Consider the following 13,696-nt stretch of genomic DNA (forward strand, 5'->3'; position numbering starts at 1 on the left):
TGCTTTATCGGTGGTGTAGACCGGCCGTATTACCATGATCACCATTTTGCCTCTAGACCACAACATTCTCCTCCACCCAAAACTGTTCAAATAGCTTTGGGCATTGAAAGCCCTTTTCTATAGAACTTACAACCTGGAGGATCCACCTACCCCCTGGGACTAGAAGACTGACTGTTACCAGCCCAGATCTGTAAACTACAAAGCGAAATGACAGCGTACGTAGAATGTGCTGACAAGTTAGAAAATCACTTGAAGAAAAATATTATGATGGGTCTGTAAGAGAAAGCGGAGGGTAATGATACTGTTGGCTTCCTAGAACCCTGATATCTTATCGGATAAATCTCCCTTCTCTCCCTTCTGTGCTGCTGAATGTGATCATATGGTCCTTACAAGACCAGGTCCAGTCTTTCTGGCCAAAGTTCAATTTTATGATCGACAACATTAAATGTGCTGTGAGGCCAAGTGTGAATTTCTGTACAATAACAGAGTTTCACTATAAACTGACTAACTTCAAACAGGATGTGCCATGATACATCTCTGAGCTGTGCGTGGTTAGTAGCTGTAATATACATTTATGCACACCTGCAGGAAATGGGACTCCACGCTGGGATTATGTGCGTGGAGAGCAGTGAGAATTCATTGTCCTTTAATAACGGACATGCTGTTAGCCGCAGCCGCCGGGCATTCACGTGTGCTCCCTACTAAAGGGAATGATTATTCATTGCATTTCACGCAAATGGGAATGGAGGGCAGTAAATAATTTCCTTATCCCCTTTCTGCCATTACATGTGCTTTCCCGTCGAGGTGGTATGGGCCCGTATAACCACCGACGGGAAAGTACGTCATCACCGATCAGCCGCGCTCACAGGGGTAGCGCGGCTGATCTTGGCCGGGTGTCAGCTGACATCTGGCAGTATTTGCCAGGAGTGGTCACAGACCGCCCCCGACACATTAACCCCCGGCACACTGCGATCAAACATGATCGCAAATTTCCGGCGGCATAGGGAAGCATCGCGCAGGGAGGGGGCTCCCTGCGTGCTTCCCTGAGACCCTCGGAGCAACGCGAGGTGATCGCATTGCTCCGAGCGTCTCCTCCATCCTCCTCCCTGCCGACCCCGAATCCAAAATGGCCGTGGGGCTCCTTCCGGGTCCTGCAGGGAGGTGGCTTGCGAGTGCCTGCTCAGAGCAGGCAGCGGGAAGCCTCCCTGCAGTGCCTGTCAGTGATCTGCAAAGTGTCCCACACTGGGACAAAGTAAAAAAAAAATATTTACATGTGTAAGAAAAAAAAAAATATTCCTAAATTTAAAAAAAAAAAAAATATATATATATATATATATATATATATATATAGTTCCAATAAATACATTTCTTTATGTAAATAAAAAACAATAAAAGTGCACATATCTAGTATCGCCGCGTCCGTAACGACTCAACCTATAAAATTGTTCCACTAGTTAACTCCTTCAGTGAACACCATAAAAAAATAGATTAAAAACAAGGCAAAAAACAACGCTTTATCATACCGCCGAACAAAAAGTCGAACACGCGATCAAAAAGACGGATATAAATAAACATTGTACCGCCGAAAACGTCATCTTGTCCCACAAAAAACGAGCAGCCATACAGCGTCATCAGCAAAAAAAATAAGAAAGTTATAGCCCTCAGAATAAAGCGATGCAAAAATAATAATTTTATCTATAAAATAGTTTTTATTGTATAAAAGTGCCAAAACATAAAAAAAAATATAAATGAAGTATCGCTGTAATCGTACTGACCCGAAGAATAAAACTGCTTTATCAATTTTACCAATCGTGGAACTGTATAATCGCCCACCTCCTCCCCCCCCCCCCCCAAAAGAAATTCGGGAATTGCTGGTTTTTGTTCATTCTGCCTATAGTCCAGTCAAAATACGAAAAAAAAAAAAATACTTTACCCTGAACAAATTCCAAGAAAGCGTTTTATTGGTTTTTTTTTTTTGGTAGTATTACATGTAGGGAAAAACATACTAAAAGTTTTACCAAGATAGGGTTACCACAAAGGGTCCAAATTTGACGTCAAAGAATATGGCCGCGAAAGCTGTAAAATGTTAAATGCGACTCGCCTTTCAGTGTCATATTTCTTTTACAATTACTACTATTATTATCCCCTTAGTGACAGAGCCAATTTGGTACTTAATGACCGAGCCAATGTTTGCAATTCTGACCACTGTCACTTTATGAGGTTATAACTCTGGAACGCTTTAACGGATCCCGCTGATTCTGAGACTGTTTTTTCGTGACATATTGTACTTCATGTTAGTGGTAACATTTCTTCGATATTACTTGCGATTATTTATGAAAAAAACGGAAATATGGCGAAAATTTTTAAAATTTTGCAATTTTCAAACTTTGTATTTTTATGCCCTAAAAATCAGAGAGATATGTCACGAAAAATAGTTAATAAATAACATTTCCCACATGTCTACTTTACATCAGCACAATTTTGGAAACAAAATTTTTTTTTGTTAGGGAGTTATAAGGGTTAAAAGTTGACCAGCAATTTCTCATTTTTACAACACCATTTTTTTTTAGGGACCACATCACATTTGAAGTCATTTTGAGGGGTCTATATGATAGAAAATAACCAAGTGTGACACCATTCTAAAAACTACACCCCTCAAGATTCTCAAAACCACATTCAAGAAGTTTATTAACCCTTTACGTGCTTCACAGGAACTGAAACAATGTGGAAGGAAAAAATGAACATTTAACTTTTTTTTGCAAACATCTTAATTCAGAACCATTTTTTTTATTTTCACAAGTGTAAAAACAGAAATGTAACCATAAATTTTTTAATGCAATTTCTCCTGAATACGCCAATACCCCATATGTGGGGGTAAACCACTGTTTGGGCGCACCGCAGAGCTTGCAAGTGAAGGAGCGCCGTTTTACTTTTTCAATGTAGAATTGGCTGGAATTGAGATCGGACGCCATGTCGCGTTTGGAGAGCCCCTGATGTGCCTAAACAGTGGAAACCCCCCACAAGTGACCCCATTTTGGAAACTAGACCCCCCATGGAACTTATCTAGATGTGTGGTGAGAACTTTGAATGCCCAAGTGCTTCACAGAAGTTTATAATGCAGAGTCGTGAAAATAAAAAAAAAAATTTTTTTTCCACAAAAAAGATATTTTAGCCCCCAAGTTTTTATTTTCACAAGGGTAACAAGAGAAATTGGACCCCAAAAGTTGTTGTCCAATTTGTCCTGAGTATGCTGGTACCCCATATGTGGGGGTAAACCACTGTTTGGGCGCACGGCAGAGCTCGGAAGGAAGGAGCGCCGTTTTGGAATGCAGACTTTGATAGAATGGTCTGTGGGCATTATGTTGCAATTGCAGAGCCCCTGATGTACCTAAACTGTAGTAACCCCCCACAAGTGACCCCATTTTGGAAACTAAACCCCCCAAGGAACTTATCTAGATGTGTGGTGAGAACTTTGAATGCCCAAGTGCTTCACAGAAGTTTATAATGCAGAGTCATAAAAAAAAAATATTTTTCCACAAAAAAGATTTTGTAGCCCCCAAGTTTTAATTTTCACAAGGGTAACAAGAGAAATTGGACCCCAGAAGTTGTCCAATTTATCCCGAGTACGCTGATGCCCCATATGTGGGGGTAACCCACTGTTTGGGCGCACGGCAGAGCTCAGAAGGGAGGGAGCACCATTTGACTTTTTGAGCGCAAAATTGGCTGTCGTGTTTGGAGACCCCCTGATGTACCTAAACAGTGGAAACCCCCCAATTCTAGCTCCAACCCTAACCCTTACCCCAAAACAACCCTAATGTCAACCCTAACCATAACCCTAATCAAAACCCTAAATCCAACACACCCCTAATCCTAATCTCAACCCTAACCTCAAACCTAATCCCAATACACCCCTAATCACAACCCTAACCTTAACCCTAATCCCAAACCTAACCCTAATCCCAAGCGTAACCCTAATGCCAACCCTAATCCAAACCCTAATCCCAACTCTAACCCTAACTTTAGCCCCAAGCCTAGCCCTAACTTTAGCCCCAACCCTAACCCTATCCCTAAGGCTACTTTCACACTTGCGACGTTTGGCATCCGTCGCAATCCGTCGTTTTGGACAAGAAACGGATCCTGCAAATGTGCCCGCAGGTTGCTTTTTTTGCCCATAGACTTGTATTGCCGATGGATCGTGACGGATGGCCACACGTCGCGTCCGTCGTGCACTGGATTAGTTGTGCTTTGGCGGACCGTCGGCACAAAAAAAGTTCAATGAAACGTTTTTTTTGTACGTCGCATCCGCCATTTCTGACCGCACATACGTGGCCGTAACTCCGCCCCCTCCTCCCCAGGACATAGATTGGGCAGCGGATGCGTTGAAAAACTACAGCCGCTGCCCACGTTGTGCACAATTTTCACAACGTGCGTCGGTATGTCGGGCCGACGCATTGCGACGGCCCCATACCGACGTAAGTGTGAAAGAAGCCTAACCCTAAATTTAGCCCTAACTCTAGCCCTAAATTTAGCCCTAACCCTAACCCTAGCCCTAACCCTAATTTTAGCCCCAACTGCTGTTCTCCTGCCGGCCAGCAGATGGAGACAGATGGCGGGCGCACTGCGCATGCACCCGCCATTTTCTTTTGCCGGCGGCCAGGAGGAGCAGCAGGAGGATCCAGGGACACAGGTGAGTATGATAGGGTCCCCGAATCCCCCTATTTCTCTGTCCTCTGATGTGCGATCACATCAGAGGACAGAGAATTACACTTTTATTTTTTTTTTTATTTTTATTTTTTTTGCGGTAAAACCGACCCCGATCATGCTCTTTGGGGTCTCGGCTACCCCCGGCAGCCGAGACCCCAAAGATTCTAGCGGGGCCAGCCGGCGGGCGCACTGCAAATGCGCCCGCCATTTTGAAGATGGCGGCGCCCACCGGGAGCCACGAGGAGCACCGGGGGAGATGGGTAAGTATCGGGGGGCTACCTGGGACCCCTTTTCTCTGTCCTCCGATGTGCGATCACATCTGAGGACAGAGAAATTAAAAAGAGATCGCGGTTTTTGTTTTTATTTGCGATTGCCGGTAAACGGTTAATTACCGGCGATCGCAAACGCGGGGTGGGTAAAAAAAACCCCGAATCATGTTCTCTGGGGTCTCGGCTACCCCCGGCAGCCGAGACCCCGGAGAAAATCCGACTCTGGGGGGCGCTATTTACTTTTTCCACAGCGCCGTTAATTAACGCTGTGGTTTAAGTACCCTTAGCGGCCGCCGTTAAAAGGCGTATTGGCGGTCGCTAAGGGGTTAAATTTATTTAATGATTTATTTATCTTCTTTAACAGAGCTGAGAATGATGGAAAGTCAAGAAACTTGCCCCTTATGCACCCATGAAGTAGAAGATGACAGAGAAAGAGTGGTGGTTGGTGCGAAAGGAGCTGAAGGGATCAATAAAGCCAGTATTGAGAGGGGCGTTAGCACTGTGGTAGCTGCTGGAGCAGTGGTGCATAAGAGATGTCGTATGAACTACATAAACAAGAAGCAAATAGACTTGCATAAGAAAGCTACTTCCGTTCATCGTTCACCTGCCAAGAAAGGTATACGGGTGTTTACAGGATCCTATGATAGCACGACGCAGTGTTTGTTCTGTGGACATGAAGTGGTGAAGACAAGATCTAGTAGTGATTTAGATGACTATAGCTTTGTTAAAATGGATGGATTTGTAAGGTCCATCATGTCACATTGCAAACAGCGTAATGATGACTGTGCAATCACCAGTCAAGGGAGAATCGCGTACTTTGGGAAGGACTTACATGCTGCAGACTGTCTGTATCATCGTTCATGTGACATTAACTTTCGGACAAATTACGGAATTCCTATGCGTCATGGTGGTGGATCTACTACAAAGAAACCGGAAGGTAGGGAGGCCGATGAAAATGGACCAAGAGCAAGCGCTCTTTAGAATGTGTGCATTTCACGAGGACAACGATGAAGAACAACTGACTGTCACAGATCATGCAAAGAAAATGACGGAGTATCTTGTAGAAGGAGACAGTGCTGCCTATAGTAATAAATGGCTGAGGTATAGGCTGGAGGAGAGGTATGGCGATTCCCTATTTATAGTAGAGTGTGAATGGTTGCCTAACATTCCGTGAAAAGACCAGAATAATCCTGAGGGACTATTTCCGTAGTCAGGAAACGGATGAAGAAGCCCAGAAGAGAGCCATCATAGACAGGGGAGAGTGACTTGAAATCGGTCATCACTTCTACCTGCCTTAGTAAAATTGTCCACCTCTTGTCCACCAAAAGAAACAGATTATCCGCTCACTCTCGCACCAGTAAACTATGGCTGAATTACCAACAGATGGTTGGAATTGCAAGGGAGCTTATCGAGGCCGATCGTACAGAATCCTGGCTGCTGCACCTTCATGCTGTAGCCGAATGTTTGCCCATTCTTGCAGCTGCTGGGCATGGGAACTATGTGAAGGCCACCTACCTTTACCTCCAGTCTATGACCACTCTGGAAGATGGTATGCCATCAGTCTGCCATAGATTTATGAATGGCTTGCATTCATCAGGCAGACTGATCAGTACTGGGCAGGCCTGGGTTGCGACCTAGTCATCAAGCAAGCTCTGATGCGCTCCCTAAAAACTGCAGGAGGACTCACCAGAGGAAGTGCAATGTCCGAACATCAGAGGGCTTTGTGGACTCTGTCGGTGCTAGTGTCCTCTTTCTACAGTGATGCAATGCAGGGTTTCACTCGCCAGAGCTTTGTCACCAGTGAACAACACAAGGAGGCAAGAACGTCAAGTACGAGAAGAGATTGTGAAGACCTGGAGAAAATTGCAGATAAACTCAAGACCTTTTCTCTTCGCAACATTATCAATGCAAATAAGGATGTGAATGTCCATAACCTGTTCACCATTGGTAGAGAAATAGTAGCAACGGGGGCGTGGCCAGCAGCCGAAGGAGGAAGACGTGTATCTCCTGTGCTCCACAGATAGCTGCCTTAATCTATCAAATCCCAAGCTTCACAAAGCCCATCCACATCATCACAGAGGGATATTCATCTCCCTAATGATCTGGGAGCCCGCTTTTGGCTGAATTATTCATAAATATAGACGGAGCCTGCTGTGGAGATCTGAGGCCTGCAGGCAGGCCTGAAGCCCGCTCGAGGTACTCCCTTCCGCACCCTGAACGGCGCGCTGAACCTGGTGCCTCCTCCCCCTGTAGGGAAACAGTTATAAGCAGGGCAAAAGGTGACCCCTGTGAAGCATCCAATACCCCCGACGCCTCTCTGTGGAGGCATCGACGACTGGTGACTGGAGGCCGCGGTCGCTTTAAGGCGCCTCCCGCCCGCCATACTCGGCACAGTCTCCCGCCACTGATCTGCCTACCCTGGGGTGAGCACTCGAAGTGTAGAGGGCCATCGCTACTTACTTGCCCGGTGGTGCCCCGGAACGATCCCCCTGAGGCGGTGTCCGTTCTCTTGGCCTGCCTCCTGCCGTGTGATCCACTGCTGCGGGTGCCGGCGGTGAGCGGTGAAGAGGATTCCATCCGGCTGGCACGGACGGCGAGGAGAGGACGTCCATAGCCTCCGTCCACCTGGACAGATCGTTCGGAGGAGACGCCCACACCTGACGGGCACGGAGGGAATCCCCGTCAGCCGAAGAGGACAGGAGACGCTGCAGATTGGCGACAGAGGAGAGCCGTGTGGTGCCCGGCGGAGGAGCGGCGGCAAGGCCAGTGAGGAGACAGCAGCATCGAGGCGTCGGTGACTGGGTCCCCACGGAGGTGCTCAGTCCGGACACCTCACGAGACCGACCGGCGCTGGGGCGCTACACACACAGCAGCCTCCGGCGGTGAGGTAGGAAGTACCGGGCCCAGCACTCGGACTACATAGACTGCAACCTAACAGCAGCAGCGCGGCTGTGGCTGACAACCCCGAGGAGGTGGGGACAACAGCGCACAGTCCGCGCGGCTGATACAGACAGCTGGCCTCCCCCTCAGTGCTCTGGGGATTAACAGATAAGGGCCCACGCTGCTCATCCCCCCCCCTTGCTTTGTTCTCCTGGCCCCCACCTGCTCCAGACATCAGCGTTTACCATCAGAAAGGGGGGCCAGCACCTCCGGGCTGATTTCTTACATTAACCCCTGTGCCTTCATCCTCTCCCCTGACAGATTAAGAGGGAATAGCTGCACACATAAGCAAACAAAGGTTCAGCAGCCTACAGGAAAACTGCATTATCAGCTCTGCCCTCAGGCAGTGAAGCACAATAACGCTGTTTTGTTAACCCTTTGCTGCCCAGCTCATTCCCTCTGAGATTTTGAAACTGGAAGGAAGACCTGGGGTCTGAACACCGTGAACAATCGTGTTAGAAACTCCTGGTAATTTACTTGGCCCGGTTATTGGGATTCCCCCGAGCTAGCCCCCATCTCTGAGGTCACTAAGGCGCCCCATACCCTACCATAAGCGCCATCTGCCAATACTAGAACTGACCTCCCCCCCCATCTGAACTCGGGCTACCTGATCTACTAAGAACCCCACTGCAGCGCCCTCCTATAATACCTTCTTAAAGGATCCATCCTCACATCGGGGTCCTACTATAGTACTCTCTTTCTCCCCTACTCCTACTCACATAACGTAGGATGTAACTACCATTAAGAGGAGCCGGAGGGGACTGGGGAGTTTTCTATTATCTTTAACTTGCAGCAAACTTACCTACAATGGTCAAATCCGCACAAAAATCGACTAGATCGAACTCTAGATCCGTTAGCTCTACACCTCAAGCTGACATAGAAAAATTCTTAAAGAAACAAAACAACTCAATCATCACCACCAAACCTCCCCAATCGCAAGAGAGGGACATGGAGACTCACACAGAATCTGAATGTGAAAGTGATAGAGATACAGACGATCAGGGCAGAGGTGATCAGGTTACCAGATCATTTATCAAGAGAATCCTAAGCAAAGCATTGGATGCTATAGGTAAAGATCTCTCAACTATCAAACAAGACCTCAACCAACTGGGTCATAGAATAGAAGCGGTAGAAGCCTCCCAATCAGAATTAGCCCAATGCACTAACTCCTCCCTGAACTGCCATGTACAACAGGAAGAGCACATAAATCGAATTTATAACATACTAGAAGACCATGAAAACAGGGAGAGAAGAAATAATCTCAGACTAAAAGGCGTTCCAGAATCGATTCTCCCAGAAGCATTGATCCCTACCGCCATTGAAATTTTTCGTTCAATCCTCAACCCATCAGACCCTCTCGAGATTGATCTAGTGAGAGTTCATAGAGCTCTGAGACCAAAACCGAAACCTGATGAGATACCACGAGACGTCCTTTGCCGCTTTCTTGATTATAGAACCAAAGACCTGTTACTAAAAAGAGCCAGAGAGGCAGAATCCATCACTCATGGAGGAACTCCAATCCAAATCTTTCAAGACCTCTCTGCCTCTACCCTTTATAAGAGACGTCTCTTGAGACCCCTCACTTCTGTTCTCCAGCAGAGACACTACCCCTACCGCTGGCTATTCCCCTTTGGCATCTCCATATCGGCTAAAGACCGGAAATTCCTGATCAGATCTACGGCTGATATAAAAAATGTCTGCAAGGAACTAGAGATCCAACTCGATCAACCACTCATCTTGGAGACTGTCCATGAAACCCACAGGCTGAGGCCTCTCCCTGTGCCTCTCCCTTGGCAAGATTCCTCGGCCTCCAAATCTGCTCGATCCAAGCGGCGTCCCTCCAAGACTACATCGCCAAGAGACAGAGATCACGATCCAGACTGATTAAGCTCTAGGGCAATGTTAAATATTAATTATTCTTATTTTTATTCTGTACCGAGCACATGGTTTCTTGCTGACACTATCAAAAGCTATTTCTGTGTATGTAGCTCAGAGTATAAGTTAACTCCATATACAGGGAACACGTGATCAGTGTTGAACATATATAAACGTCTCTTAGGAGGGTGTCGGGGCTTTTGTCACGTGGGACGGTCACCTCCCTGCCTTCACCATCATTCTCCATGGACATGAGACAAGACACGAGGAACAACAGCTGTTAGCTACTCCATGCCATGATGACCTTCAAACCTCACACAGACAGACGGTTTTACCATTCAGGACCTTGGGAAAGATGAGTAACAAGACAAGCGCTGATATTTACACATGGACACTCTGTTTGTAATTGTTTCATCTACCTTTTATGTTTTTGCTGCGATGGTGGATAACTCAATAAACCACTATACTTTCGTCAGAATATCATGACATTTTTCTTTTAAGAATAACGCACCTGGTTAAGTCTTGATTAGATATTTTTGCGCAATAACGATTTTTAACATTGGCCTAGCCAGCCAGTTTTGATTTTTTGTGCTATTTTTGCGTGAATTTCCTTCTTCTTGCACACGGGGGAAGACAGAAGAGTTCCGCTAGATTGTGCAAGTATTCAGGAATTCCACTTCAAAACTTCAAGTCACAAAGAACTCATACAAGAACCTACGAATTACGGAGACTTTAACAGGTGTCAGACGGATTGACAGCAAGCACTGGTAGTGCAGAAGATAGACGTGCTAAAAATAGCCGTGCTGAAGTCCGGAGCCCAGCGTTGTACAGCAAAGGGACTACAAGCTGAGATTTCAAGGTAAGACAAATGGATTTGATTAATTCATATGCTAAATCAAGTCAGATAGAATTTGTAAGTTTGTACGGATCTAGCTTAGAAATATTTTGGTCTAATTTATTTGCAGAATGCAGAATAGCGAATTCGAATTTGAAATTAGATTCTAAGCTAATGTCTAGGAAAAAAAGAAAAAGAACAACTGAAAAATATTTTACATGTGGTTTATGTATTTAACGAGTTTGTGACAGAGAAGTCCAAAAAAGACAGTGTAGAAAGAATTTCTAAGGAACCTAATGATGTTCCCAAGATTGACTGTAATGGGAAGAGTGAGGAAGATGTGACACATGTATCTGTAATGACGATGACCACCCAAAGTGACATTGACTTTGTGACACAAGATGAAAAACAAGATGGAGGAAGTATAGGAGTCATGACAATTGACAAAGATGATCTACGAGGGACAGATGTACAAGGGCCACTAAAAATAGACGACTCAGAGGCCCAACTCCAACTTAAATCTAGGAAAATCTTGCTAAAATTATGCAAAACCATTCCTGCATATGATGACAAAATCCATGTGTGCAGAAATTCAGAGATATTTGAGAGTTTTGCTGATAAGTTTGATTTGACTAATCAAGAAAAAAATAAATTGTTCAAAATTTGGCTGCCAGTAAATTTTATTAGAAGATATTCATTAAAAATACAGACTGATGAGTTCCATGAAAATATGACTGATGTAGAAAGATTAAGAATTTTGATTTTCTGTGGATTAAAAGAAAATTATCCAGATCTTGATATTCTTCTAAAATTGAAGATTGGCCGGGAAGAATGTACGTTTACTTTTATGGCCATTTTTGAAAGGATTTATAAATTGGTCTGTACGAATTTGAATCAACAATCCATGATAAATTGTTTTGTAAACAATTTTAAATTCTTAAATCCTGTATCTCGTGTTATGGCGTCACAGAAAGATTCATTATACGAATGCGCAAAATCCCTTGATTTTTCTAGAAAACACGAGAATCTTGAAAGGAAAACACATTTTACTAAGTTTTTGAAACCAGGCAGAATTCAAGCTTATCAAAAGCCAAAATCAAAATCTTCAAATCTGATCCAAAATCAAATCTATGAAGTACGAAGAAAATTACATATTTGTTACAAACCCTATGAAACGATTCAGGAATCTATCAAAGAAATTCCTCTGAAAGGGTTAAATGCTGAAGGCTCAGATCTCTCTGAGATGGCGGAAATTGACAGATGGAAGCAGGTGAGTATCCCAGGGGGTGCTCAGCTGAACACTCCATTAACACAGCTCTTCAAAGAGTCCATAGGGTTAAAAATGACCTTATTAAATAAAGCATTTCAGATTATCGACAGAGAGTTACATTTTGGGATAGGAATTGGCTAAAAATGTAATTATATTATATGATGAGTTATACAATGTATTATTTATTAATGTAATTATTTTATTCTATATAATTCTGCAGTTACATATATTAATATAATATACAGTAAATACTGTAGCATATTTGTATAAGTAGAGATTATATTAACTGCATTTTTATATATATAGTGAAATAATTAAAATTTACTCCAGTAAAAAAATATTTAGAATTACAATTAAATACATTTATTAAATATATACATATGTATAAGATATCTAAATTATTTTGTTTTAAAATAAATATGAAATTAACCTTTATCTTTCATTTTCCCTTAGAATTTTACTTTCAAAGCGAGGATTGAACAAAAAAATACCTGTTTCATGAATTTATGTCTTATTCACACAGGAAGCTATATTAACTGCATGATTTTTATATATTTAACACTTAAAAATAAATAATAATTACTAAAAACCTAAAATGTATGTACTACATGTTTTTCTGTAACATTATGTTTTTTTTCCACTGCATGGTGCATGACGTGACAGCTGTGAGTTAAGGGATATCATATAGCCTTGTTTTTTAGTTTTAGGAATTTTCCTCAGCTTTACATGCAAATGGATTCCTGTACCGAAATAGCGTTGGAACATTCAACTCGGGTTTCATGTAAATGGGGGAGTCCTTTCTATAGGTTAAAACATAGTGTTAGATAATATTTGGGGAATATTCAAAAGGAATATTAGAATACTAAATTTAATAGATTACAATGCGCATTGATTGATAATTAGGATACAATATTTTGGGTTAATATATGTGTATTCTTTGTATGTGGAATATGTATTGTGAACGTCTATGTGAGTCACAGTTTGAGTGACAGGTGACGGATGAGAGCAGCTGCTGAGTGAATTTGACAAAAAAGTGACCAGAGCGTGGTATGTGGAATGTGGAATATGTATGCACAGTTTGACTGAGGCCTTATGATTCATGGTATGTCGAAGAAAAAAACAAAAAACTTTGTGTTTAAGTTAATAATAGCATTCAGTTAAATTATTAGAATATTAAGATATATTTAAATATTATTATTCAACATATATTTCTTTAGTGATTATTATTTAATAAGTACAATCACATATCAATATGGTTTATCTAGAAAATATACATTTAGAATATTTTTTCCAAATTATAATTTTTTCATATTCAGTGTTTTTTATAGTTACATAGATGAGTACACATCTTCAAACAAATATATGGCACAAGTTGATATGACAGTCTTAAAAAGAATTATTTTTCACTTGGGTTTTTACAAATTAATTTTTTCATAAAATAATATTTTTTGATATTAAGGGGGAAATGTGTTTTTGATCTTGATCACATCACATTTCATCAATACCTCTTCTTCACACATTTTAATAAAGAAGAAATATTAATAAGGTATTATTGGGTACAATAACAATAAATATTATAAATATCATTTTTCCTCTAATGAAGGGTATTATATGCAAAGTTGCATAATTTCAATATTTTGGTGATCCAAGGTTATGACAACATCTACATGAGGAAAATATTAAGGAAATGTGTTACTGAAACATAACCTCAGCATTTTTCATCAACATATAAAGGCCTTATTTTTATTTTAATTTTTCATTTTTAATTTTTTCTTCATTTTTATTTTTCATCAAGGAAAAATC

The 13,696-nt window shown here is 42.6% G+C and overlaps 1 protein-coding gene across 1 annotated transcript in view; it reads left to right on the plus strand.

Moving 5' to 3' along the window:
• Positions 1-5,954, plus strand: part of LOC138663160 (uncharacterized) — a 93,817-nt gene extending 87,863 nt beyond the window's left edge. Inside the window, exon 11 of the mRNA XM_069749307.1 lies at positions 5,338-5,954. Within this exon, the coding sequence (XP_069605408.1) occupies positions 5,338-5,954 (617 nt within the window). The remainder of the gene's footprint in view (positions 1-5,337) is intronic.
• Positions 5,955-13,696: the final 7,742 nt, after the last annotated feature.

The sequence above is a fragment of the Ranitomeya imitator genome, chromosome 2, assembly GCF_032444005.1.
Source record: "Ranitomeya imitator isolate aRanImi1 chromosome 2, aRanImi1.pri, whole genome shotgun sequence".
Classification (NCBI taxonomy): Eukaryota; Metazoa; Chordata; class Amphibia; order Anura; family Dendrobatidae; genus Ranitomeya; species Ranitomeya imitator.